This window comes from Nicotiana tomentosiformis, chromosome 4 (assembly GCF_000390325.3).
Source record: "Nicotiana tomentosiformis chromosome 4, ASM39032v3, whole genome shotgun sequence".
Classification (NCBI taxonomy): domain Eukaryota; kingdom Viridiplantae; phylum Streptophyta; class Magnoliopsida; order Solanales; family Solanaceae; genus Nicotiana; species Nicotiana tomentosiformis.
This window is the reverse complement of record NC_090815.1, coordinates 61,793,592-61,821,014: the sequence shown is the minus strand read 5'-3', so window position 1 is coordinate 61,821,014 and position 27,423 is coordinate 61,793,592. Positions and strand designations below refer to the sequence as shown.

Genomic DNA, 27,423 nt, shown 5'->3' with positions numbered 1-27,423 from the left:
TCACGTCCGCGGTCGCGGATGTTGGGCAGTGGGGAGCTTTAAATTCGCGCCAAGACTCGCAGTCCTATCTGCGGTCGCGGATTCTGGGCAGAGGGGGATTAAAAATCCGCACCCCAATCCGCGGTCTAATCCGCGGCTGCGGACGGGGGACAGAACACAGGCCAAAATCCGCGGCCATATCCGCGGTCCAATTCGCGGTCGCGGATCTCCGTCTCCAACCAATTTTTATCTTTGTCGTATTTTTACCTATTCTCGGGTTAATTTCGACCCCCGAATCCTTCTGATGCGCATAATTTTTGCCCTGCACACTAGTAGATCGGTCAATGTCGTTCAAAATCAATTACAACAACCAAAGTAAGAAAAATAATAGGTTGCCTCCCAAAAAGCGCCTAAGTTAACGTCGCGGCACGACGATTTAAAACAAACCATTGGTTGCCTCCCAGGAAGCGCCTGATTTAATGTCGCAGCATGATGCATGCTTTCATTATCACTCCTCGTTCGTGTACTGGGGCTCTTCCAAAGTTATCACCACTCTATCCCCTTTCTCTTCGACCATTCCAAGGTAATGTTTCAACATTTGCCCATTTACCGTGAACTTGTTTGTCTCATCTTCGGATTCAATCTCTACAGCTCCACTTGAGAACACTTGCACCACTCTGAAGGGTCCTGACCATCGGGACTTCAACTTACCCGGAAACAATCTCAATCTCGAGTTGTATAACAACACTAGATCTCCGGGCATGAAGTTCCGATCTAAGATGTGCTTATCATGGATCATTTTCATCTTTTCTTTGTATAATCTAGCATTCTCAAATGCATGGAACCTAAATTCCTCGAGCTCATGTAACTCAGTGACTTTGTTGGTGCCTGCGGCCTCTATATCCAGATTCAACTGCCGCAGTGCCCAAAGTGCTTTATATTCGAGCTCTACCGGAAGGTGGCATGCCTTTCCAAACACCAACTTGTACAGTGAAATACCAATTGGAGTTTTGAATGCTGTGCGGTATGCCCATAATGTATCATCCAGCTTCTTCGCCCAATCAGTCCTTGTTGCATTCACTGTCTTTGTCAGGACTCTTTTAATTTCTCTATTAAACACTTCAACTTGCCCACTCATCTGTGGGTGGTACGGTATGGCTACTTTGTGGCAAACTCCATACTTTTCCAACAGACGTGCGAACGCTCTATTGCAAAAATGGGTTCCACCATCACTGATTATAGCTCTCGGGGTGCCAAAACGTGTGAAGATGTTTTTCTTTAGGAAACTTGTTACCCCTTTTGCATCATTGGTTGGGAGAGCCACCGCTTAGACCCACTTGGAGACATAGTCAACCGCTACCAATATATATTTGTTACCATACGAGCTGACGAACGGCCCCATAAAGTCGATCCCCCACATGTCAAAAACCTCCACCTCTTGAATTGTGGTCATCGGCATCTCGTGACGGCGAGATATGTTGCATGTCCTTTGGCATTCATTGCAACGTTTGACCCAAGCATGGGCATCCTTGAACAGGGTAGGCCAATACAATCACGATTCCAACACTTTTGCTGCTGTCCGGATTTCTCCAAAGTGTCCACCATATGGTAAAGCATGGCATGCCTGCAAAACAGAAGGTTGATCTTTCTCAGGGATACACCTCCGGATCATGTTATCTACACATATTTTAAATAATATAGGTTCATCCCAATAATAGGCTCGACAGTCGCGGAAGAAGATTTTCTTTTGAATTGAGGAGAGTTCATAAGGTACAATACTGCTTGCTAAATAGTTAGCAATATCAGCATACCATGGTGTCTCCTCCATTATAACAGCAAGTAACTGTTCATCCGGGAATGTCTCTGTTATGTCTTCAACCTTCATTCTCTTTTCAGCTCCTTCCAATCTTGAGAGGTGGTCTGCCACTTGATTGTTCGTCCCCTTTCTGTCATGGATTTCCAGATTGAATTCTTGTAGCAAAAGAACCCAGCGAATCAAGCGTGGATTTGACTCCTTCTTTGCTATCAAGTACCTAATTGTTACATGGTCAGTATAAACAATAACTTTTGAACCAATTAAGTACGACCTAAATTTGTCGAAGGCAAATACTACAGCTAGTATTTCCTTTTCCATTATAGTGTAATTGAGATGTGCACTACCGAGCGTCCTGCTTGCATAGTAAATTGGGTGCATCATCTTGTCTTTGCATTGCCCCAAGACTGCTCCTATAGCATAATCATTGGCGTCGCACATGAGCTCGAACGGTTTCTCCCAGTTGGGTGCAACTATGATGGGTTCAGTCACCAATCTCGTCTTCAGCTCCTCAAAAACCAACCTGCAATCATTAGAAAACACAAAGGGCTTATCCTTTTTAAGCAGCTTACATAAGGGGTTAGCAATTTTGGAAAAATCTTTAATGAATCGCCTATAGAACCCGGCGTGCCCAAGAAAACTTCTCACTGCCTTTACCGAAGTGGGCAGTGGCAGCTTCTCAATCACATCAACCTTGACATAGTCGACATCAATGCCCTTGCTGGACACTCGATTCCCCAACATTATTCCTTCTTGTAACATAAAATGGCACTTTTCCCAATTCAGCACCAGATTTGTCTCCACGCTATTTTGAGCACTCTTCTTAAGTTGTGAAGACAATCTTTGAATGACTCCCCCACCACAGAGAAATCATCCATAAACACCTCCATAATATCCTCCACCATGTCAGTGAAAATGGCTAACATGCACCGCTAGAATGTAGCTGGTGCATTGCAAAGTCCAAAGGGCATTCTCCGAAAGGCAAAGATGCCATATGGACAAGTGAAGGATGTTTTGTCTCTATCTTCCGGGGCTATTGAGATCTGGTTATACCCCGAGTATCCATCCAAGAAACAGAAGTGGGACCGCCCAGCTAACCTGTCCAACATTTGGTCAATGAAAGGCAATGGGAAATGGTCTTTTCGAGTGGCTGTGTTCAGTTTCCGATAGTCCATGCAAATCCGCCACCCCATGACTGTACGAGTCGAGATCAACTCGTTATTCTCATTTTGTACGACCGTCATTCCTCCCTTTTTCGGCACATATTGGACAGGACTGACCCAGTTGCTGTCAGAGATGGGGAAGATGATACCCGCATCCAGCCACTTGATCACTTCCTTCTTTACTACTTCCTTCATATTCGGGTTCAGCCGTCGTTGATGTTCCCTGGAAGGTTTGTGCCCCTCTTCCAGAAGAATCTTGTGCATACAAAAGGCTGGGATGATACACTTTATATCTACCATGGTCCAACCAATGGCAGTCTTACATTCTTGCAATACCTGTAATAGTTGCTCTACCTGCACAGCTAGCAAACCAGATGATATAATAACAGGCAAAGTAGAATTAGGCCCCAAGAAAGCATACCTGAGGTGGGCTGGAAGCGGTTTCAAGTCCAGCTGTGGTGGCTCCTCTATTGATGGTTTTGCAGGTGGTGTTGCTCTCTCTTCTAAGCGTAAGAGCTCGAACTGAGTTTCCCTTTTTCAGAATCCTTGACCTTTGAGAGCCATGACCCACTTTGCCAACCCTTCACCGTCCATCTCTTCCAAATTCATCAAGCAGGCTTCTAGTGGATCCTTCACATTAAGGGTCTCATCCTCTTCTTGCAGTATCACATCCACGGCCTCCACTAGTGAGCAGTTTGCAAATTCATTGGTTCTCCTCATGGATTGTTGAATGTTGAATATTATTTCTTCATTGTTCAACCTCATTTTTAACTCTCCAGTCTCACAATCAATTAATTCTCTCCCAGTGGCTAAGAATGGCCTTCCCAGAATGATGGGTATCTCTTCATCCACCTGACAGTCAAGAATAACAAAGTCTGCAGGAAATACAAATTTCCCCACTTGCAGAAGCACATCATCAAGAATTCTTGTCGGTCTTTTGACTGTGCGATCAGCCAGTTGCAGCAACATTGAGATCGTTCTAGCTCTGCCAATGACCAATTTTGTATAGATTGCCAAGGGCATCAAGTTTATGCTGGCTCCCAAGTCACACAATGCTTTAGCAAAAGCATAACTCCTAATAGTGCATGGGATAGTGAAGCTACCTGGATCATACACCTTTTGAGCCATAGGTCTTGTCACTACCGCACTGTAGGTCTGTGTCAGAGTTATAGTAGACAGGTCCTGGAAGTCAAATTTCTGCGACATCAGGTCCTTCATCATTTTTGCATACCCTTGCATTTCCCTCAAAGCATCCATCAGTGGAATATTCAATTGAATCTGTCAAAGAATTTCCATGAATTTCCTGTATTGATCATCTTTCTTTTGTTTTTCCAATCTCTGAGGGAATTGTGCAGGAGTCAACCTCTGTCCACTACTTGATGTCTTTTCTTTGTTGGAAGCTTCTGGCACAAGAGGTGCCACCTTTTCTGAGACTTGTTCACCTTTCTTCGCCTTACCCTTTTCAAAATCTGCTTGTTAAACTACCACCTCGGTGAGCTCTGCTGACCCATCTGCCTCTAATGTAACTGGAGTAGTTGGCATAGTTTCTCTCCTAGATTGAGCAATTGCTTGCTCTCTGTCTAAATCTCTTCCATTCCTGAGACTCACTGCCATTAGCTGATTTAGGTTTTGATCCTTTGGGTTAATATTTGTATCTGTAGTCAATATTCCTTGGGGGCGATTGCTCAAGGCTATAGACAGTTGTCCCAGTTGAGTTTCAATGCCTTTGATTGCTGAATCTTGTGCTGCTAACTTTTCTTGCATCTTACCATTTGTTCCAATGAGTTGTTGCAGCATGCCCCTGATTTTTACCATGTTGTTGTCCTGATGTTGATGAGGTGGTTGGTAGGCCAACTATTGCTGGTGTTGCTGATTATAGCCATGCTGCCTTTGATAAGGCACAACTTGACCTTGTGGTCGTGCGCCTCCAGAATTGGGGTTGTGTTATGGAAGGTTGGGTCTGTACTGCTGGTTTGGTGCTGGTCCCCATTGTTTTCCACCTTGCCTCTAACCTCCAAAATTATTGATGTAATTCATGTCTTCTCTGAAGCCCTGATTGTCATTCTCTCCACTCCACGAGCACACATATAACTGGTTTATGCAAGGAGTGCACAATCCTCCATTTGTTGTATCAACAATGTGCACTTGCTTTGTACCCATCTCATCAATTTTCTTTGTCAGTATGCTCATCTGAGTCATGAGTGTGGCTATGTTCTCTGCATGGGAATTGTTTGGGTCAAGAGCAACAGAATGCACTATTGGTGTAAGTGTCATACCTCTAGTCATCCAGCCTGAATTCTGAGCCATCTTGTCAAGAAGAATCTTGCACTCTGTGAATGTCTTGCTCAAATATGCACCCCCAGCTGAAGCATCTACATTGGCCTTCAAACTGTCTACTAAACCCATGTAGAATCTCTGTCCCAGCATCTGATCTGGAATGCCATGGTGTGGACACTTTACTAGCATACCCTTGAACCTCTCTCATGTTTCTTGCAAGGTCTCAGTTGGTTTCTGCCTGAACTGCAATATCTCATCAATCTGCCTTGCAGTCTTGTTAGGAGGATAAAACTTGTTTAAGAACTGTTTGACTAATTCTTCCCAAGTGGCAATGGAGTTTATTGGAAGCGAATTCAGCCAAGTTTGAGCCTCTCCTGTCACAGAGAATGGAAACAGTAATAGCTTGATGGCTTCAGGAGTCACATTCGGCTGTCTTTGGGTCACACATATTGATAGGAAATTCTTCAGATGTTGTTGTGGGTCTTCAATGTATGACCCGGAGAACAGTCCCTTATTTTGCAACAGATGCAGCATGTTGTTGGTGATCTAGAATGTTTCTGCTTGTATCTGAGGTACAGCAATAGCGGTGGCCAGGTTATCAGCAGTTGGTTGTACCCAATCATAAAGAGAAGCTTTTGGCAGAATAAGTGACACCACTCCATTGTTTGGGTCAACCCGATTATTCATATTGTTTTTGTTGACATCATCCACGTTTTCCATATCAATTTCGAGTGTCTATTTTTGTTGTAACTGTTTGTTTTTCTTGTTGGCTCGATTTAATGCCCTGAATGCTTTCTCGGGGTCTGAGAGTCCTTCAAAAAGTTTACCAGTCCTCGAAGAGCTTCTAGGCATACACCTGAGTCATAGGAGAATTCAAACGTGAGAATTTCAATGGAAAAATTTAAACACCGTAAGAAATTGATCTAAACTAAGAATCCTAGCAATTCTTCTAAGTTGTAATAAATAACACCATTAGTTCCCCGGCAACGGCACCAAAATTTGATCGCGCCCAACTATGCGTTGTAAAAAGGACTAAGCGGTCGCTGCAAATATAACCCGATTCAAGTCTGGAGTCGAATCCCACAGGGAACTAACCTATTTACTACAACTTTAAATAATGCTAATGATAAGCTCAGACAACTTCCGGATGTAATAGTTTTATGAATAATCAGTGGAACTTATTTAGCTAAGGAAAAATGACAATAAAATTAGCAATAATCAAGACTAAAATTGAATTCAAGGGTAAAAGGATCTAGGGCTATTGATTTCCCCAATTGCCGGATTAATTCTTAACTCTTTAGCTATAATATCGTCGTAATACTCTATGAGAATTATGAGTTCCGGGCTACCGTAATTATCTCTCGATCAATTATGATAATTTACTAGAAGCATTCTCTCGAACTACTCTAGTTAACAATTTATGCAACTCAGAATTATCCCACCAAAGCTTCGTTATTTCTAACCCCACTTTTAAATTCAAGTAATTAATCTCTTAACTTACCCAAAAGTGGTGTTGTTCAACAACAATCTAACCAAGTGTTCTTTCTCAAGCAACACAAGGTAACTAGACACGATTAATCAAGGGCTCTTTCAATTAACCACAATACAATACGTAGTTGAACAATCATAGAACAAACACGGCTCAATTATAATAAAATAGAGTCAAGACTTCATCCAACAATTGGTTCCATCAACCCTAGATAATACATTTAGCTACTCATACTAATGGAAAATAAATCACTAAAATAATTCATAATCAACAAATAGAAGTATGAAGAAGAAGATGAAAACTCTTAGGAAATTATCCGTCTTCTCTCCCTTGTTCTTGCCTCTAAAATCTTCTAAAACCAGCTATATCTGACTTCTGGGTGGGTTTAGGCTTCATATAGGTTTAGGTTAGTCACCTAGAAAATTACATAATTAACCCTACGTGTTTGGCTTTCGTCCGCCCGTCCGCGGCCGCGGATTCGACCGCGGATTTCCATTGCCTCACTGCCTTGAGTTCGCGGTCGCGCACCTGGAGGGGTTATCTCGCTTGCTTTTATCGCTCCTTTTCGACCGGGCTAACCTTCGATTGGCCTTCCACACTCCATGTTGACTCCAAAATACTCGCTAGCTCCCTCCTAGCTCGGAGTTGCTCCTGCAAAGCATCAAATTCTTAATTAGAGCATTTTGTTATCTTTTAGCATTCAAATATCAATTAAGTACGGCTAAATTAGAGTGTAAATAGTATCTAAATTGCATAAATTTAACCTACTATCAGTTAACAATAGAAATAGCATAAAAGAAGCAACTAAAGTGCTACAATGATCATGTACGGACTACAACTACTAGAATAATAAAGAATGAAGCAACAAGAAATATTCCTTCCACAACACTTTGCAACATGAAACAAACAACAAGAAATAGAACGAGGTACCGCCTTGTGTATAATGAAATCAAACCGAGGTACCGCCTCGTATTCATATTTCTCAATTTAAATCATAATCTTTTCTTATACCGCCGCGTGAGCCTTACATTTGAAAATAGGTTTTGAAAACAGTTTTTCCGAAAAAGCTACACACTTTAGCCCACCTTATGATGATGCGTGGCTTCACGTAGTTCCCCTACAAGCAATCACGCACATAAGTCCCACCTTATATCGTCGCATGCACATCAACCCAAGCCTTATACTGCCGTATGCGCATCAATATCATATCACAATAACAACTCGCACCACAAGTGATCACATATCATAACTTGCCAACAACAACAATAGCAATGTTTCCACAACAATAGCCCATAGCTCCACCATAAAGTATACAAGAATATCAACAACAATAATAGATGGAAAATGCTCAATAAGATAGATTTTTCAACAATAACTAACATCGCTTCAACGTATTAACGACTTTCACAACTTCCATGCCAATTAACTCAACAATGAGAAAATAATGTATAACCACAATATTAGATAAGACTGACTCACAATAAAGGAAATAATATTCAACAATGAGTCTCAAATAATGGAAATCAACAAGTAAAGGGGGTAACACGACCAATTAATTCAAACAATGATAATTAACAATGAAGAGATAACATGTAACAATAAAGGGGACAACAAGTTCAACTAAAGCATGGGAGCAATTTACCAAGTAGAATGTAGGACAAATACTAAACAAGTCAACTAAGGTATTTAAGGATAGTCTAACACAATTAAGGATAATTTGACTATCCCCTCTCCAAATCGCCTCCTACCGAGTCTAGGGTTCAAAAATGAGAGAATGAACTCAAAATCCCATCCCTCAGCTATTTGTCCAGCCGCAGAAGTCGCATTTGTGACCTGGGGTTCGCAATTGTGAACCCTGCAAATGCGAAGACCCTTCCATCTCTGCTGTCATCGCAATTTCGCAATTGCGAACCATGGATCTCCGCAAATGCGACCATGTTGATCGCAACTGCGAACAAGCTCTCCCTAGGTGCACTTCGCAAATGCAAACCCAGCAGACTTGGCTTACCTTCACAAATGTGAACTCAGACCTCGCCAATGCAAGATTTGAGGCCTGTGCAGAAAAACCAGCAACTTTGATTTCTAACAAAAGCATCCAAAACTCACCCGAGCCCTCGGGGCTCCAAACCGAACATCCACACAAGTCTAAAAATATCATACAAACTCGCTCGCATGATCAAAACACAAAAATAACATCTAAAACTATGAATTGAACTCTAAAACGCATGATTTTCAAAGAGATTTTCAAGAACTTCTAAAATCACGACTAAGCGTCTGAATCCTATCAAATCAACTCTGAACGATGCCAATTTTTGCAAACAAGTTCCAAATTCCATAACGGACCTATTCCAAGTATCAAAATCAAATTCCGAGCTCAATAGCTAAAAGTCAACCTACAGTCAAACTTTTCAACTTATAATTACCAAATTTTGGTAAATCAACCTACGAACTTCCAAAATTAATTCCGGGCATACGCCCAAGTTCAAAATTACGATACAAAGCTATCGGAGTCATAAAAACACAGTTTCGAGGTCGTTTTCATAAAAGTCAAAGATTGATCAATATTTTCAAATTAAAGCTTTTAAGTCTAGAATCAAGGGTCCAAATCAACCTGAAAGGTTCTCAGAACGAAACTAATCAACCCCACAAGCCATAAAGACATAAACACACAAGTGTGAAGCAATAAAAAGGGTAACACTTAGATTGATCCAGTCCGTTGTGGTTAGAACCTGAAGATTTTTCTAACAGAGTCGTCATGTTGTTGCACCCTATTCTGCACAAGTTAAAACAACATACAACTTATAGTACTCCATAAGATTATTTAGGGTTTAGAGTCGCCACTTAGTATTTAAGGTATACTAGGACACCTATACTACACTATATAATGTACACTTAGATTATGGTCTGCGAAACTATTGAGATTCTGGTTAAGGATTTAAATTATCTCGAGAGGGAGATGTTAGGCATCCCTCAAAATCCACAAAATATCACTCTAGTGGACTCGATAAAATAAATGAGGGATTAAGTAAATAATAAGTAATTTGATATATACAAAGAATGGTATAAGCGGTTTGAATGAAGAGTGATTGAACAAGAGTGTCACAGGGTAAAATATAAACATCTATGTATAATACATAATATACAAAGGGTGTGACTAAAGTACATTAGAATTATATTTTGATGACTTGGTAGAATGAAAAGAACATGGTAAAATGAAAAGAACGAGTGGTAGAAGTAAAGTATCTATAAATTAATTAAATAGGTTTTGAATAAAAGAAGAATCTTGGACAAATTTGATTTACGTTCAAGGTCAATTGTTCTAAATAAGTGGATAAGAAAGACTTCTATAAAATAGTTGACCAAAAAAGGAAAAAAAATTAATTTAAATTAATAAACAACCTTGGTACATACTGCATAATTATTGACTTTAAGAATTGATTTAACAAATGAGAATATAGGAAGAGTTATCAAAAGAATGAATATAATATAAAAAGATTGAAAGAAATTGAAAATTATATATTATATAACTATGTATTTTGGAAAATCAAATTATTTTCATGAAATGTAAAGACAACTTACAATTAAACTATGATGCCAAATCACGTACCAAATCTATTAACTTAAGAATGAAACGGAAAAGAATCTAATATCTCATAAGATTATGTTATGCTAAATTCGTTCAAGAGTCATGTTAATCAAATGTGGGTTAATAAAATACCATTTACAAATAAGTTGTTTCAATAAGCATGCTAGTATTAATTATTTATTTTAGGAAAAGGTTACGACACACTATTATCTACGTCCATGGCCAATTTAATTAGATAAGTGCACACCTATATAAGTTAATCATACTGTAGAACATATTCAATAACTTAAATATATATATATGTACAAACTTCAAGAATTATCTAACGCACAACATTGCAATTTAATTTGATTATTAACTATATGCTATTCACCCTAAGTGTTTAGCAAATAGATAATACCGTAAACAAGCAAATATAATATCTATCTATGACTTTACTATATTTTGTGTTTTGAGTACATCCGGGAATGGGAAGTACGAAGCGGGGATTTATTGGAGGAGTTTGTGCTTCGTCTTCGAGTGACATCTTTTCGAAGTGTTTTTGGATAAAGTACCTCGCAAAACAAGACAACAATCGTTAGTGAAGTAATATGATGTAAAATAAACTAATAAAGTGACATATTGTTTTGAAAGGTTTTTTGTTTGAAAATATTTTAGAAAATGATTTTTGAAAAATATTTTTGGAAAAGGTATTTAAAAAATAGTTTGAAAATATTATAGGAGGCTCAGATCTATTTTGATTCCGTCTAGACATGAAAATGGAAACTGTCTTGATTGCGACTACGGTGGCCAGCTATATCGCCGTCCAAAGGTTATTGGTTCGTCGTTCCTTCTATTCTTTTTCAGATGAGTTATCGTCATCGCCTCGTTAATTTTTTGGGTCCGGTTCGGAGGGTCATGGCCTTAATAACATGAGGGTTTCATCGGCCTTATAGCATAGTATTCGTTCAAAATCAGCATGTCCAATAATGCTTCCTTCAATATCAGTTAAACAATGGATCAAGAATATCATAAAGGAAACCAAACCAATTCTGTTCTAGACCAAGGCAACAAAGGGAGTAACAGTGGCATCAAACAATTTTCAGTAGAAACAATAGCATCTGATAAGTCCCAGAATGACCAAGATGGTCACATGCGGCCAAGAAATAGTGAAGGAGAATAAGGCTACAACGTTCCATAGCATGACCCCTTTAAACCTCTAAAAATCATAACCAAGAATTAAGAAAATCAGTAGCAAAGAATATAGACAAAATTGATAATTCAATAGGAATGTAACAGCAGTAGATAAATGAACGAGAATGGCAAGTTTTTGTAGGTCGCCAGATTTTGTTTTCAGACCGGATTTCGGCCAACGAAAATAATCAAACATCGTGAATCAACAAACCGGTGATAACATTACAACAGTCCCAACCAACGATCAACAAACAACAGATATGACTGGCAGCCTAAAGAGTCGCCGGAATCAGTGACGCCGCTACTACGGAATCACCGGAGCAGCATCTCAAGAAGCAAAGCGAGCAAGGTAAAATTATCACTGGTTTCAAGCTTCTCCGTCCAGATCCAAACATTTTCGGCCTAAAAGGTCATCGGAGGACCAAGAACGGGCAGGTCTTTCTAGATCTAGAGAAACGCAAAACGTAAACAAGTTGGAAAAGGAGGATGCCTCGTCGGGGAGGAGGATTTTCGGCCAGATCTATTATTTTCGGGTGTGACTGTCACGGTGAGGGAGAGGAGAAGGGTGGCACCGGTGGCCCTGACCCAACTATAATAACTTGAGTGGAAAATAAATAAAAATTATAGTCTTCCACTATTTACTAATACTCTCACTCACCCCGTTAGTTAAAAATTCCCAAATTAAAAAATCCTAATACTCAACTTTTGAAGATTCGATTTGCCTCACCAAAGTTGAGGGACCTGTTGCAAAATCCTTCAATTTCATTGTTCTTTAGGGTTCCGTTTGTTGTTATTGTTTCATTTGACGAGTTGGTGGAAGACCTGTTCGAAGCAGAAGGTCTTTGAAGAATCAAGTTCAAATGTTGAAGTTGAATTATCTGTGAAACATTATCTACATTTGGAGGTAAATCCATCAACCCTAACCTTTTCTATCACCAACCCTAAACGTTATCTTTATTTTAGTTTGTTTAATATCATTTGTAACTAGGGTTTTGAACTTGCTTCAAATTTCTTCACTGTAACTTTTTCAATGTAAAATCCAGTAACAGAAATATAATTTTTAAGGTGTAATAATAACCAAATTTCAGTTTTTTCTTGTTGCATGTGTTGTCACTTGTTATGTCGGGGTCTAATAATAACTGTTAATCCTTAATTAGTTTATTTTCTACTATATCCAGGTAATTTAATGTCTTTTGTACTTGTTACACTGAGATTTTTCCATGGTGGAAAAATCTCCATGGATAAGTTACATGCCTTTTCAATGGAGGATTATGTTGGTGGGATGATTACTGATTGTGTTGATGTCGATGTTGATATGTTCTCATATTTTGAGTTTCTAGGTTATGTGAAAGAGTTTGGGTACAATAATTCTTCTGCTGTTATTTATGTTAGACCACCTAATTGTCCTGGTTTAGTAGTAACTAAGGTTGATAGGGACCTTATGGGTATTTGTGAAGAGTTAAAAAGTGGGGATATTTTGGAGGTATATGTAGATCACATGGTTGATGATATTGTAGTGGTCCCCCCTCTATTAGAATATGTCAGCCAAGTAGGGTGTGATAGTAATGTTATTTTTGAGAAGGAATCTGGTCAAGATTTGAGGGTTGTGAGGGTTTGGGAACTTCTGAAAAGGCATCCAATGCCGCTGAAAATAGTGCCAATAACAGTGGCCTAGAGCTGTTACTACTGATGATAGTTCAAACTCCTCATCTGAATCAACCTCATCTAAATCTAGCAGCAGCACTGATAATAACTCAAATTTAGAGCGTGTGGAATTGCTTAAAGGAGAAGTTGATTATGGCAGTGATACACATGAGGAGTACAGGGCATTTAGGGCAGAAAGAAGGACTGTAGAGAGAAGGAAGGGGAAAGAAAGTGCTCCTAAACAAGAACACGTTAAACTAGGTAAGAGAGGACCAGGTGTGGGGTATGATGAATATGAATCTAGGAAGAATAACAGTTTGGAATGTAAGATAGGTGGTGATGAGCCTTATTACCATTCAGATGAAGCTGCTAGCTTTAAAACAGATCCAGATGATGTTGATGATGAAGGTGAAGGTGAGGTTCAACAAAATTTAAAGCTAGAAGAAGAAAGACTAAAAGAAGAGTAATCTTTGACAAGACTTGCAAGAAAATAGTTTGGAAAACTGGATTTGCATTTGCAAGTGTGAGAAATTTCAGAGAAGTTGTAACTAAATATGCTGTTGAACAAAAGGTTTCTATAGAAAAATATATAAATGAACCTACAAGGGTGAGGGTTAAGTGCAAGATGGCATCATGTCCTAGCTTCTAGTTGCTAGTTATGATTCTAGGACTAAGAATTTTATAGTCAAGAACTACAATCCAGTTCACAAATGTGACCCTACTAACAGAAACAAGCTATGTAATTCAAAGTTCTTGGCCAAAAGGTTCAATGAGAGGATAAAAGAACAACCTAACATTAGAATATTCAAGTTTCAAGAGTTGATTAGAAAAAAATTGGGATTGTATGTTGGAAGGATTGATATAGGAGGGCAAGAAATATTATGTTGAATGAGATAACGGATGATCATAAACTCGAGTATGGCAGAATATTAGATTATAGTGATGAGTTGCTTAGATCTAATCCAGAGAGTACATGTGTAGTGAAGCTTAGTGATGAAACTTTTGAAGGTGGGAGGAAAATATTTGTTGGGTTCTATATTTGTTTTGATGCAATGAAGAAGTCATACTTGGCTGGTTGTAGGCCATGCATTGGGTTGGATGGATGATTTTTAAAAGGGGTATGTAGAGGCCAACTACTTGTAGTAGTTTGCAAAGATGGAAATAATCAGACGCTTCCACTTGCTTGGGCTGTTGTTGAGATTGAAAATATGCACACTTGGAGGTGGTTTGTTAACCTTTTAAAGGATGATCTTCAGCTTAGAGATGGTACAAATCTGACCATTATAACAGACATGCAAAAGGTAAGCACTTGTAGTTTATTGTTATTTTCCTACTGCTATTTAACTTAAAACTAACTATCATTGTTCATTTTGCAGGGGCTTGAGAATGCTATAACAGATCCACTTCCAAATTCTGAGCATAGGATGTGTGCAAGGCACATCCTAGCTAATTAGTCTAAGAAATTGAGGGGCATAGAGAGAAGGAACTGCTTCTGGAGGTGTGTAAGGTCTACCTATGAGTGGGAGTTGAAGAAAAATCTAGATGAAATGAAGAAATTGGGTAACAAGATAGTTGATGAACTATTGTACTTTAACATAGAAAGATGAAGCAAGGTGTATTTCAACACATTCTGCAAGTGTGACAGTGTTGACAATAATATGGCAGAATGTTTCAATGCTTGGATTTTGGCAGCAAGGCAGAAGACTATAGTGACAATGCTTGAAGAAATAAGGGTGAAGATGATGAACAGAATAGGTCAACTCAGGCAGTTTGGAAACACTTGGATCACTGATTTTTCACTAATGGCCATGAAAGTCTTGGAAGAGAACACAGAAAGGTCAATGAAATGTAACATTTTCTGGAATGGTGAGTTTGGATTTGAAGTTCAGCAAGGATCAGGTGCAAGTGAAGTGAAGCATCTAGTGGACACATCAATACACAAACATACACCTGTAGAGCTTGGATGTTAAAAGGCATACCATGTGCTCATGCAGTTGCTGCCCTGTATTATAAAAATCTGGAGCCTTTAAACTATATTTCTCACTGGTACAGTAATGCCACTTACGTGAAAACATACAGTTACTTTCTTCAGCATGTTTTGGGTATGAATATGTGGCCAGAGTCACAAAAGACAACTATTATACCACCTCATGTCAAGAAGATGCCAGGCAGGCCAAACAAGGTTAGAAGAAAAGAGCCAGGTGAAAATAAGACAGGAAAATTGTCACGCCCTAACCTCGGGAAGCGCGACCGGCGCTCAACCGAGTAAACCCGGCCGAGCAAGCCTGTTAGATACTTTCTACCCAATTCACCCATGATCAAGAAAAGACGTGATTTCATTAATTATAGAGTAGGAAGCTCATTCATACAATCTTAAATCGTTTCATTAGTCATTGCGTCTTTAAGTATCAAAATACACATTTCTTATAGTTCGAGTGGAACAAGTGATCAGACACAACATAACTTGTTTAACATTCCCAATACCCATATACAACCCACATAGTGTCTACGGAGCCTCTAAAGATACAAAAGAGAGTAAAGATGGTACCGGCAATAAGACCCCGGTTATACCTCAAAAAGTGACCACAATATAAACAAAAGGTACAATATATGACCCGAAATGAAATGGGGCTCACCGAGTCCGCTGAGAAGAGGATGCAGCACTATTTGTAATCAACACTGTCTGCTATGTAACCACCTGCACCCATTTAAAGATGCAGCACCCCCCGGCAAAAGGGACGTTAGTACCGTTGAATAGCACTAGTATGTAAAGCTAAACACCAACTCAATAGAATGAATAATAATACAAGATGAACAGTCAAGAATTCAATAAGGGCTTCAAATAATATTAGAACAAGTTAAGGATCAAATACGTTTTCAAGTCAATTTCCATATTATTAGGTTGGGTGATCTTTAGTACCGATATTCCATAATTCACAATACCTCTGTATTCTTACACGAAGTCCGATCTCGTCCCGATCGGCTAGGTCGTCTCATTTGAGACATTACAATTATTTCATTATAATTTCCAGTACCACCATGTGTGCGGCATGGCATCCGATCATGGCCCGATCGGCTAGGCCATCTCATTTGAGACATCAACCATTTTCACAATTTCATCCACAATACCACCGTGTTCTTAAACGGAGTCCGATCTCGGCCTGATCGGCTAGGCCATCTCATTTGATACATTACCTTTTTCAGTCAATCATCTCACATCGTACTTCTTTCATATACTTTTAATTCATTGGCACTGGTGATTACAATTATAAAGTCATTCTTGGCACTTGGTCGTTTTTCATAGTTCCAGTCCCTTTTTTCCATATTCAAATATCATTATCATTATCCGCAACAATAAGGCTTCTCATTCAAGACATTATATTCACATATGAGCAATCTGGGAATCTTAGGCACATAGAGGCTTTTCATACAATTTGGCATAACAACCTTTATTTCGATCTTGACATGAAGTCTTAACATTCCTGACACATATTCCACATTTTGAACATATTCTCAAATGGCAAGATGACATGATGAAGCATTTTGAATAAAAATTGAACAAACATCCTTCAACACAACCACATTAGGAATAGCCAATTCAATAATGATCAAGGACTTACTCCAATTACATAAACACCATGGGATTCGATTCTATGAAAAATGGGCTTTAGCCAACATACCTCAATTGAGCTTCTTAGACTCTAATATGATCCGGAATTCTTAGCAACTTTAATCTATTTTAGAAATATAACAATTTGGACCAAAATTAGGAAGATGATCATGATTCTAGCTCATTTGAGTATATTATCAAACACTAGGTGTGCATCAATATTTTAAGGCCCTTTTTGTGAAAGACTCCACTAACCCACACCCCATTCTTTTCTATCTTTAACTCACAACCTCCCCACATACCTTAGGAACACATGCATGTAAGGTAAGCACTCACATCCCCATGAATTACCTTACTAATGAACCATTCTAGTTACATTTTGAAATTAAGAGTTTGGGTAATAGAATCTTACCTCTTAGGAAGAAGACCTAGGTGCCTCTCTTGATAATCTTTAAGGTTTTAAGTGAGAATTGAAGAGCAATTTGATGAAGATCACTTTCTCCCTCTAGGACCCTCTCTCTCACTCAAAAAATATCAGAAAATATGATCAAAATGGTCCAAGGTAGGTGTTTTAACGGAATAGGGTCGAGTTTAAAAATCCCAAAATGAAGCTTCGGAACAGGTTCTGCGGTCGCATATGTGACCGCATAAAGGTTATGCGGTCCGTGAAATGACCGCGAAATTAGGGTGTCAAAATTGAAAAAAAAACGGATCTGGTCTGCGATCACTATGCGGCCCGCAGACCTGTTCTGTGGTCGCATAATGCACCACAGAACGGTTATGCGGTCGCATATTGTACCGCAGAACCTCTTTCCAAAAAAGTCTAAGGATGATTATGCAACCAAAGTGCGGCCCATGAAACGGTTATGCGATCGCATAATGGCCGCAAAATTGACATCAAAAATGCCCCAGAAAACTGCCCCCCTCTGCGATCAGTCTGCGGTCCGCATAGTGGTTCTGCGGCCGCAGAATGGGCCGCAGAAATGCGTACTTCTGTCCAATATTTTCCTTCAACTCCCAGCGCACTGTTCAATCCAAAAAATCCGAACCACTCTACGCCTACTTTGGCATCACGAAATCCGGGTTTTTAGGAAAACTTTTACGGGGCCTTACAAAAATTATCCAAAAGTGGAGTGGAAATGACATGTAGCAATTGTCATAACAAGGGTCATAACAAGAGAGGGTGTTATAAAGCTGCTGGAAGTAATACTGGTGCTACTTAAGCAAGTTCTATGCCTGCAAGTGTTGGTAGTTCAAAGCCACCAAAGCAAAGTACTGGAAGAGGAAGGGGTAGGCCAAAAGGTTCTAAAGAAAAGGTAAAGTTCTTCCCTTTAATGTCTTCTTTCTCTTTTTTAAATAATTAACAGATTCTTACTTTTAATTGGTTGATGTAGGATGTTGGTACTAGCAGTGATGTAAAAACACAATATAACAGGCCAAATATGGTTGGGATGGGAGTTTTACACATTCAAAGTGGCTTCAAAATTCAAAATGTATTATCTAACACTACCTCTCATATTTAGGTGAATTCATTCTCTGATTTTTGGTTGGATTTTGGCAGCCTGGAATGTCCTCTACAAACTTTAAGATTGTGAGGTCTTCAGCAGAAGTAACTGGAGATCTTGACCATCAACCAACAAGAGGTGTCAAATAGAAAGGCAAAGAAGCTATGACATCAAGGCAACTTCAACAATTGAGAGGCAAGAAACTCATTCAAACAAGGTCTAGGGCTGCTAAGTTGAGCCAGGAAAGCACCACTGCAAAACCGCCCAATTGATCAAGATACTATTTTGTGGATGACTGTATTGCAATGGACTGTATTATGATAAAATCTTAGGCAGCTATAGACCGCAATTCTATATTATGATAAGGATTTTTAGGCAGGTATAGATTGCATTTCTCATTTTGTTATCTTATGGTGTCTGTTTTGCTGCTGCTACAATGAGAACAAATAGATGTTTTGTTATCTCATTTTGTGGCTGTTTATTAGGTTTGTTTCTTTTAGGTCAATGAGACCAAATATGTATTTTTATACAGTTTATGCAGCTGCCATATTAAGTCTTTTGTGGTCCATATTAAGAACACACCTACAACACTTCAAAATGTAAAAACAGCACTTCATTAGAAACAATACTTGATTACATTCCGTTGAAAGGTTCATTACATTCAAATGAAAGGTCCATTACAAACATACAAAATAATACCTACAAGCAACAACTACATACATATTGAGATGACAAAATTAGATTTAAAATGGCAAACTCATTGCATCTTCTTTCAATGACATTCCTGGATACCTACAAGCAACAAGCATAATACGTATCCCCAATATAATGAACCAAAGTACATTTTCCCTAGCTTTGGACCTAGCCAATTTGCTCTTCCACTTCTTTTCCTTCTCTTTCATCTTCTCCATATCAACTTGCAATTTCACCAATTGAGCCTCAATCTTCTTCATCTTCTCCCCTTCTATGGTGTTTTCAACCTTTAAAGTTGCCCTCGGCTTGACAAGATTTTCAAAGCCTTCTAATGCAGTCTCAAGTTCACTCATTTTGTCAAGCAATTTTGGAATAACAAATTTGGACCTAGGATCAATTTCAGAATCCTTCCAAACCCAAAAATCACAAGATCGTGGACCCTAAGATGAATAACAAAAGAAAATTAATCAATGATAATTTTTCACAACTCAATTATTGAAAGAATTTTCACTATTATTTACCCCATAGTATGGACAGACCCAATATCTTCTTCCTGGGTTCTGAGGGATCTAAGTTGTTAACAAAGGCAACACATAGCCATGGTTGCATCGAATTTTTCCACTTGACTCATTTTCTTCCTCTTCCGTGCAAAGCCTTGTCAAATTCAAGCCTTTTGAAGGCATTGCAACAACTAGAACACAAACAGACAATACCAAAGTCAGATAGTTTGCCGATGAAAAATTTAGAAATATCAGCCACATTACAATGTTTAACCGAGAGAAATTGGATTTTAGGAGAAAGACATAACAATAATAAAAGGGTTCTTAAGGAGGAGAAAGATTAACCTTTGCCTTCAAAGATCAAAACTTCAAAGGGCAATTTGATGCAATATCGACAGAATTTAGATGAAGAAGAAACTAGGGTTCTTCAATTGGGTTTGGTAAAATATTGGGCAAGAATGGATTTTACCGTTGGTTGGGGGTTATATTGAAGTTAAAAATTTAATTTTTTCTTTTTTTGGGTTTTTTTAATGATTAAAATAGAGCAAAGACACGCTCAATTCCGTTGTCTAAGACGCGCGGCTGGCCAGGGCTTAGGAGGGAGTAAATAAATACAATTGTATTAACAATAGTGGGGTGTTAGGACACCCGTAAATTTTAGGTGTGTAAATGATTTTCCCAGACAAGTTGAATGGGGTCTTTATGCATTTTCTCAAAAATAAAAGACAATTTAAAGAATAGATTATGTGGTCAAAATTAAAACCCACCAATTATAAAATCATGGGCTCAATACCATGAATCCCTAAGACTATGTGCTACCATACATTGTATTTTTTATTTTATTTGTGTATGTACACGTATCAGTGTAATTTATTTAGTTTACCTATTAAGCTTTAGGAGAAGACAAGTAAATGTGTTAGGTGTCATCATGACAGGTTGGGATTTTGGGTTGTGACAAGTTGGTATCAGAGCACTAGGTTACTTACGTATCAAGAGTCATTAGGAGGCTTATTAGAGCCTTGCGGATCGGTATGGAGACATCTGTACTTATCTTCGAGAGGCTACCGAACCATTAGGAAACTTCACTTTCTTGTACTCTTGTCGTACGGATTTGTTGATTCCGGAAATAGAACTTTTATTATTCTATTTTCTCACAGATGGTGAGGACACGTGTGACCGTATCAGGCGGACGGCCACCAGTACCACCACCTTGGGTCGCTAGTGGCCGGGGTCGAGGTAGAGGCCTATCACACCCCAAAACCGAGGAGTGCGACCGGCGCTCAATCGAGTGAACCCGACCGAGCAAGCCTGTTAGATTTTATTCTACCCAAACTCATCCATGAATAGAGATAATACATATTATCATTAATTACACGAAAATGTGTTCATGTCTACAATACCAATTCATTTACAATTATTTCATCATTTTTAAAGTCTCAAATGGACAAGTAATACATTCATAACATAACATAGTTTGTCTTTCCCCAGCACCAATACACAACCCATACTATGTCTACGGAGCCTCTATAGATAAAGAAGAGTACAATGATAATGCCGACAACAAGGTCACGGCTATACCTCAAACAGAATACACAAAGTACAAAAGATTTATGACTCCGGAATGAAGTGGGGCTTACCAAGTTAGCTGGGAAGAAGGTGCACTGCTATCACTAATCAATATCTCCTGTTGTGGAACCACCTGCATCCATTTAAAGATGCAGCGCCCCCGACAAAAGGGATGTTAGTACCGTCGAATAGTACTAGTATGTATAACTAAACACCCTCTCAATATAATGACAAATAATACAAATAAGATTATCATAATATCAATGAAAGACTTAATCAACATAAAACCTCAATTTAGGATCAAGACAATGTTCAAATTAATTTTCATATCTCACATTGGGAGATTGTTTTAGTATCGATATACCATTGTCCATAATACCATTATTCACAAAACCAGTACCACCGTACTCTCAGCACGGAGTCCGATCATGACCCGATCAACTAGGCCATCTCATTAGGGACATCAACCACAATTTCTCTCAATATCAATACCACCGTCTTTAATACGGAGTCCGATCACAACCCGATCGGCAAGGCTATCCATTAGGGACATCAACCACAATTACCATTTCAATTACAATTTCCAGCACAATCACCACCATGTGTGCGGCATGGTGTCCAATCATGACCCGATCGGCTAGGCCGTCTTATTTGAGACATCAACCTTTTTATATCAATCATCGCATTTCATAATACTTTCACATCTTTTCATTTCATTGGCACTAGTGGCCATAATTATAAGATCATTCTTGGCACGTTGGCCATATTCAATATTTCATGCTCACATTATCAATTTCAAATATCATCCTCATCATCAACAATAAACACAATTCAAATCAAAGTGTGTAGTACACATGTGAGCAATTTAGAGTCTAATGCACATAGAGATATTTCACAAAATTTGGCATAATAGCCTTCATTTGAACTTGACTTAAAGTCAAAATATTATTAATGCACAGCCCATATTTTAACACATCCTCAATTGGTAACATAACATGAATAGAGTATTTGGGATGCTTGTTGAACATATATCTTTCAACCCAATCTTACTCGGAATAGCCAATTTCATAATGAATCACTCGGGACCTACATAATTTACATGAATATCGTGGGATTCAATTCTAAGAGAAGAGTTTAGCCAACATACTTCACTTGAGCTTCCTTACACTCTAAAACATTCCGGAATTCTTAGCAACTTCAATCTATTTTAGAAATATAACAAATTGAATCAAAATTAGGAAGATGATCATAGTTCTAGCTCACTTGAGTATTTTATCAAACACTAGGTGTGCATAAGGTTTCAATGTCTTTTTTATGAAGGACTTCATCATCCTACAACCCAATCTTTACCATTTTTAGTTCAACAATCTTTCTAAATCCTTTGATAACACATGCATGTAAAATAAACAACTCTCATGCCCAGAAATTTATCTTGCTAGTTACCCATTTTCAGAAAATTTCAAAATTAGGGTTTAGGGTGTAGAATCTTACCTCTAGGATGAAGACCTAGTAAGCTTCCCTTCTTAATCTTCCAAAACTTGAGCAAGAATTGAAGAAAAATTATGGAAGAACACCTTCTCACTCTAGGGCACTCTCTCTCACTCTAAAATATCAGATTATGTCTCAAAAATGGCCCAAAGAGTGTATTTAACGAAATAGGATCGGGTTTTAAAAAACCAAAAATGGAGCTCCGGAACAAGGTATGCGATCGCATAACCGATATGCGGACCGCATATCGGTCGCATATTTGGTTACAAAATAGCCAAAAGAACTGCCTGTGTATGCGATCACTATGCAGTCCGCATAACTGTTATGTGGTCGCATAATAGTTATGCAGTCGCATAGTCGACTGCATAGTTGCTTCCAACTAACCCAATCAACTGCCTCACTATGCGGCCATTATGCGGTCCGCAGAGTGGTTTTGCGGTCGCATAATGGACCGCATAAATGCACTTTTTCGTCGAAAATTTTTCTTTACTTTCCGGTGCATTGTTCAACCCAAAAAGTCCGAGCCCTCTACAATCCTCAAACACGTAAGCCTATTCCGGCACCATGAAACATTATTTCCTTTGCAAACTTTACCGGGCTTTACACTTAAGTACTTCGAAATTTTTTGGGGTATTACAAGGCCGAGGTGGGCTTGTACTGCAGCTAAAGCACCACCTGTGGAGCCACCATTTGCTCCAGTTAAGAGGCAGATACCAGATGTTGTTGAGCCAGTTGGACTAGCTCAGGCACTAGCTGTGCACATTGTGATTCCACGCCTTCAGGGGGCTTTTGGCCAGATATTGACTATATGCAAGAGCATGGCTTAGGTTGTATCGGTTCCGGCTATACTAGCCACTTCTCAGGCCAGGGAAGGTGCTCAAACTCCTGTCCCCCGTACTCCAGACCAGGTAGCTCAGGGACACCAGATACCAGGGGAACTACCAGCACAGCCCATTGTAGCTGCTCGGGTGCAGGTTGGCCCACCTATGAGTGATGAGGAGCAAAAAAGACTAGAGCAGTTTGGGAGGCTTAAGCCTCCAAAGCTCAGTAGGGCCAAGTTAGAGGATGCTCAAGATTTTGTAGACAGGTGTCAGCAGATCCTTCGCACATCGGGGATTTTGGAGACCAGTGGAGTTTTATTTACTACTTTTCAGCTAACAGGGGCAACCTACAGATGGTGGGAAGCCTATGAGTTGAGTAGGCTGGCCGGCACTGCACCACTTATGTGGCATGAGTTCTCAGTTCTCTTCTTAGAAAAGTTTGTTCCACAGACTCGCCGAGAGAAGTTGTGTAAGCAGTTTGAGTAGCTACGCCGTAAGGGGATGTCAATGACTCAATATGAGATGAGATTCTTAGAGTTGGCTCGTCACACGGTATGGTTGGTTCCCACTGAGAGGGAGAGGATTAATAGGTTCATTGATGGCCTCAACTATGGACTACGATTCATCATGACTCGGGAGATTGCGACGGGTCTGAGTTTTGACGAGGTGGTGGATATTGCTAGACGCCTAGAGTTGGTTCACAGTTTGGAGCATGGGGAAAGGAAGGCCAAGAGGCCTCATAGTTCAGGTGGTTTCAGCAGTGCCTCATCTGGAGGACAGTCCCACCACAACATGGGTCATCCTTATAGGCCCACTCAGATGTCTCATCCGGTTCATCATGATGCGACTTGATCGCGAACTATAGTCTTTGTTTGTTCGACTGACCGATTCGAATCGATTGGGCCATAAACTAGCCATCGTTCATACAGTGCTCGTCCGGGTCAGTTATCATTTAGTTCCCTCCTAACTTAGAGTTCATCCCATGCTCCATCATTTCAGAGATCGTCTGTACCAGGTTTGTCTAGTGGTTATTCTGGTTCTCGTGGTCCGATTCAGTCCCCGCCTCCATTGTCGGATCGAGGTTGCTTTGAGTGTGGAGAGGTGGAGCATGTGAGGAGGTATTATCCCCGCCTTATGGGAGGTCCAGTTCAGCAGAGAGGTCATACTATGACTTCCACACCAATTACTTCACCACCCGCTCAGCCAGCTCGGGGTGGGACTCAGGTAGCTCGAGATCGCCCTAGAGGGGGAGGTCGATCAGGTGGTGGTCAGGCTTGATGCTATGATTTTCCCGCCAGGCCAGAGGCTATTGGTTTAGACACAGTGATCACAGGTATTGTTTCAGTATGCCACAAATATGCTTCCATATTATTTGACCGTGGTTCCACTTATTCATATGTATCATCGAACTTTACTCGTTATTTGGATATGCCATGTGATTCCTTAGTTATGCATGTTCATGTATCTACATCGGTGGGTGATTCTATTGTTGTAGACCATGTGTATCGGTCGTGTGTGGTGATTATTAGGGGATTGGAGATGAGAGTTGATCTTTTACTGCTTAGTATGGTTGATTTTGACGTGCTTCTAGGCTTGGATTGGTTGTCACCATGTCATGCTATTCTAGATTGTCATGCTAAGACCGTGACGTTGGCGATGCCGGGATTGCCTAGGATTGAGTGGAGAGGTTCTTTGGACTATGTTCCCAATAGAGTAATTTCATATTTGAAGGCCCAACTGATGGTTGGGAAGGGATGTTTGGCATATTTGGCCTTCGTGAGGGATGTTGGTGTTGATACTCCTACTATTGAGTCTGTTCCGGTAGTGAGAGACTTTTCGGATGTGTTTCCTGCTGACCTGTCGGGCATGCCACCCGACAGGGACATTGATTTTGTATTGACTTGGTGACGGGCACTCAGCTCATCTCTATTCCTCTGTATCGTATGGCACCGACAGAGTTGAAGGAATTGAAAGAACAGCTTCAAGAGCTACTTGATAAGGGATTCATTAGGCCTAGTATGTCGCCTTGGGGTGTACCTGTCACGACCCGGAATTCCCACCGTCGGGACCGTGATGGCGCCTAACATTTCACTTGCTAGGCAAGCCAACGTTAGAGAATCATCAAGCCAATTCTTATACATTTCAGTAAATAACAGTAACTAAGCTGTAACGAGTTAAAATGAGTGCGGAAATTTATAACAGCCTCAATATATACACTACTACCCGGATCTGGAGTCATAATTCACGAACTTCTAGGATTTACTACAAATAAAAGTCTGAAAGAAATACAACTGTTTGAACGAAAGAAACAGTAAAAAAAAACTGAAAAGATAGACGGGGACTTCAAGGTCTGCGAACGCTAACAGATCTACCTTGAGTCTCCGATGAACCAATCCGAGCTGCTACGCCTCTCGATCAGCTGGGACCAATACCAAAATCTGCACAGGAAGTGCAGAGTGCAGTATCAGTACAATCGAGCCCATGTACTGGTAAGTGTCGAGCCTAACCTCGGCGAAGTAGTGACGAGGCTATGACAAAATACCTACATAACAAACTTGTACAATTTAACAGTATATGTACAAATAACACCTAAACATGTACTATTGGGAGGGGGAAACATACTGAGGGGAATACGAGATAGAGAACTACAGCAGAATGGTAACTTGAACAGCCAATATACTATGAACCAATAAGAACAAGTAAACACAGTAAAGAAAAAATGCATGGCATCACCCTTCGTGCTTTTACTCTCAACCTCACCATAAAATCAATAGAAACGGCACGGCATCACCCTTCGTGCATTAACTCTCATAACATGGCACGACATCACCCTTCGTGCATTAACACTCACAATGTGGCACGACATCTCCCTTCATGCATTAACACTCACAATATGGCACGACATCATCCTTCGTGCATTAACAATCTCTTTTACCATAATGCAATAAACAAATAACAACAGGGAGATAGAATAACAAAGACAAGCCTTACTTCAACATTTGGTTCCACAATATCAACCTCAACTCCGGAATCAATACTCAATTATCACCAGAAAATCCGTAAACATGATAGGAACGATCAATTTAGCAATACTAGTCTAAACACGGATAACATGAACAAAGGAAGCTATAATTGCAAGAAACCAAGCCCCACCGCATGCTTTAACCCGACTACAACGCATAAGTACTTGTTACCCCACATATACGTTGTTCCCCAACATTTAAACATATAGCAAATAGACAAACAAGTCATATTCCCTCAAGTCAAGGTTAACCATGATACTTACCTCGCTCCAAAGGCCACTCAATGCTCAATTACCGCTTTTCCTCTAGAATTCACCTCCAAACCACTCGTATCTATCCACAAACGACTCAATAATATCAAATATTGCTAAAGAAATCAATTACAATGCATAAATTTAGATTCTCCAAACTTTCCCCCCAAAAGTCAAAAATCGACCCCGGACCCGCTTTGTCAAAACCCGAGGTTCGGACCAAAATCCATTTACCCATTCACCCCCGAGCCCGATTATATAATTAGTTTCGGAATTCGACCCCAAATTGAGGTCTAAATCCCCAATTTGCAAAAAAACCCCAATTCTTCCTAAATCCCTAGTTTTCTACCATGAAAGAACAAAGATTAGGGCTAGGAATTTAATGGGTGATGTTAGAAATGGAAGAAAATGAGTTAAAGAGTACAAACCTATGAATTGATATTGAGTTTTCTCTTCAAAATCGCACCTAGGCCGAGCTCTAATGGAGAGTTTATGAAAAATGGGTAAAATCCCGTTTTGGTTCTATTTTAAAGTCTGGGGGTCAGGCCTTCTTCGCGTTCGCGAAGGGCCTGCCGCGTTGACGATGAGCAGCAGCCCGAGTGGCTTTCGTGTTAGCGAGTCCTCCTTGGTGTTCGCAAAGGCTGCTCCCCCATGGCCTTCGCGTTCGTGAGCCCATGCTCACGTTCGCGTAGAACAATGATTGACCACTCCCCCAGGTCCCTAAAGCTTCGCGTTTGCGAGAAGCTGGTCGCGTTCGCGAAGGGTAAGACCCCCATTGCTTCGCGTTCGTAATCCAGCTACCGCATTCACGATTAAGAAAATCACCCTGCCCCAGTTTACTC

At 39.9% G+C, this 27,423-nt stretch overlaps 2 protein-coding genes, 2 long non-coding RNA genes and 1 other non-coding gene across 5 annotated transcripts; 1 reads left to right on the top strand and 4 right to left on the bottom strand.

The window, feature by feature from the left end:
- Nucleotides 1–487: 487 nt before the first annotated feature.
- On the bottom strand, nucleotides 488–1,117 carry LOC108943685 (uncharacterized). The gene has a single exon (XM_018768033.1). It carries the CDS (start codon nucleotides 1,115–1,117, stop codon nucleotides 488–490), a length of 630 nt encoding a protein of 209 aa, XP_018623549.1.
- Nucleotides 1,118–1,531: 414 nt separating this feature from the next.
- On the bottom strand, nucleotides 1,532–4,770 carry LOC138909786 (uncharacterized). The gene is made up of 5 exons (XM_070201000.1): nucleotides 4,441–4,770; nucleotides 3,813–4,233; nucleotides 3,507–3,638; nucleotides 2,891–3,458; nucleotides 1,532–2,315 (listed from the first exon to the last, which is right to left on the bottom strand). Exons 1-5 carry the CDS (start codon nucleotides 4,768–4,770, stop codon nucleotides 1,532–1,534), a joined length of 2,235 nt encoding a protein of 744 aa, XP_070057101.1.
- Nucleotides 4,771–5,392: 622 nt separating this feature from the next.
- LOC117280210 (small nucleolar RNA R71) lies at nucleotides 5,393–5,499 on the top strand. The gene has a single exon (XR_004510696.2). It is a non-coding gene; the product is annotated as a small nucleolar RNA R71 (small nucleolar RNA).
- Nucleotides 5,500–14,053: 8,554 nt separating this feature from the next.
- LOC138908963 (uncharacterized) lies at nucleotides 14,054–15,228 on the bottom strand. Its single transcript, XR_011415422.1, has 2 exons — nucleotides 15,104–15,228; nucleotides 14,054–15,043 (listed from the first exon to the last, which is right to left on the bottom strand). It is a non-coding gene; the product is annotated as an uncharacterized lncRNA (long non-coding RNA).
- A 3,688-nt stretch (nucleotides 15,229–18,916) lies between these two features.
- Nucleotides 18,917–19,912, bottom strand: LOC104110853 (uncharacterized). The gene is made up of 3 exons (XR_689555.4): nucleotides 19,778–19,912; nucleotides 19,454–19,623; nucleotides 18,917–19,372 (listed from the first exon to the last, which is right to left on the bottom strand). It is a non-coding gene; the product is annotated as an uncharacterized lncRNA (long non-coding RNA).
- Nucleotides 19,913–27,423: the final 7,511 nt, after the last annotated feature.

Coding starts and splice junctions, on each gene's coding strand:
- LOC108943685 (XM_018768033.1), bottom strand. CDS start 1,117: ATGAGTGGGCAAGTTGAAGTGTTTAATAGAGAAATTAAAAGAGTCCTG.
- LOC138909786 (XM_070201000.1), bottom strand. CDS start 4,770: ATGGTAAAAATCAGGGGCATGCTGCAACAACTCATTGGAACAAATGGT. Junction 4,234..4,440: donor CAGCAGAGCTCACCGAGGTG/GTAGTTTAACAA, acceptor ATTCTTTGACAG/ATTCAATTGAATATTCCACT. Junction 3,459..3,506: donor GTGGGTCATGGCTCTCAAAG/GTCAAGGATTCT, acceptor TCTTACGCTTAG/AAGAGAGAGCAACACCACCT.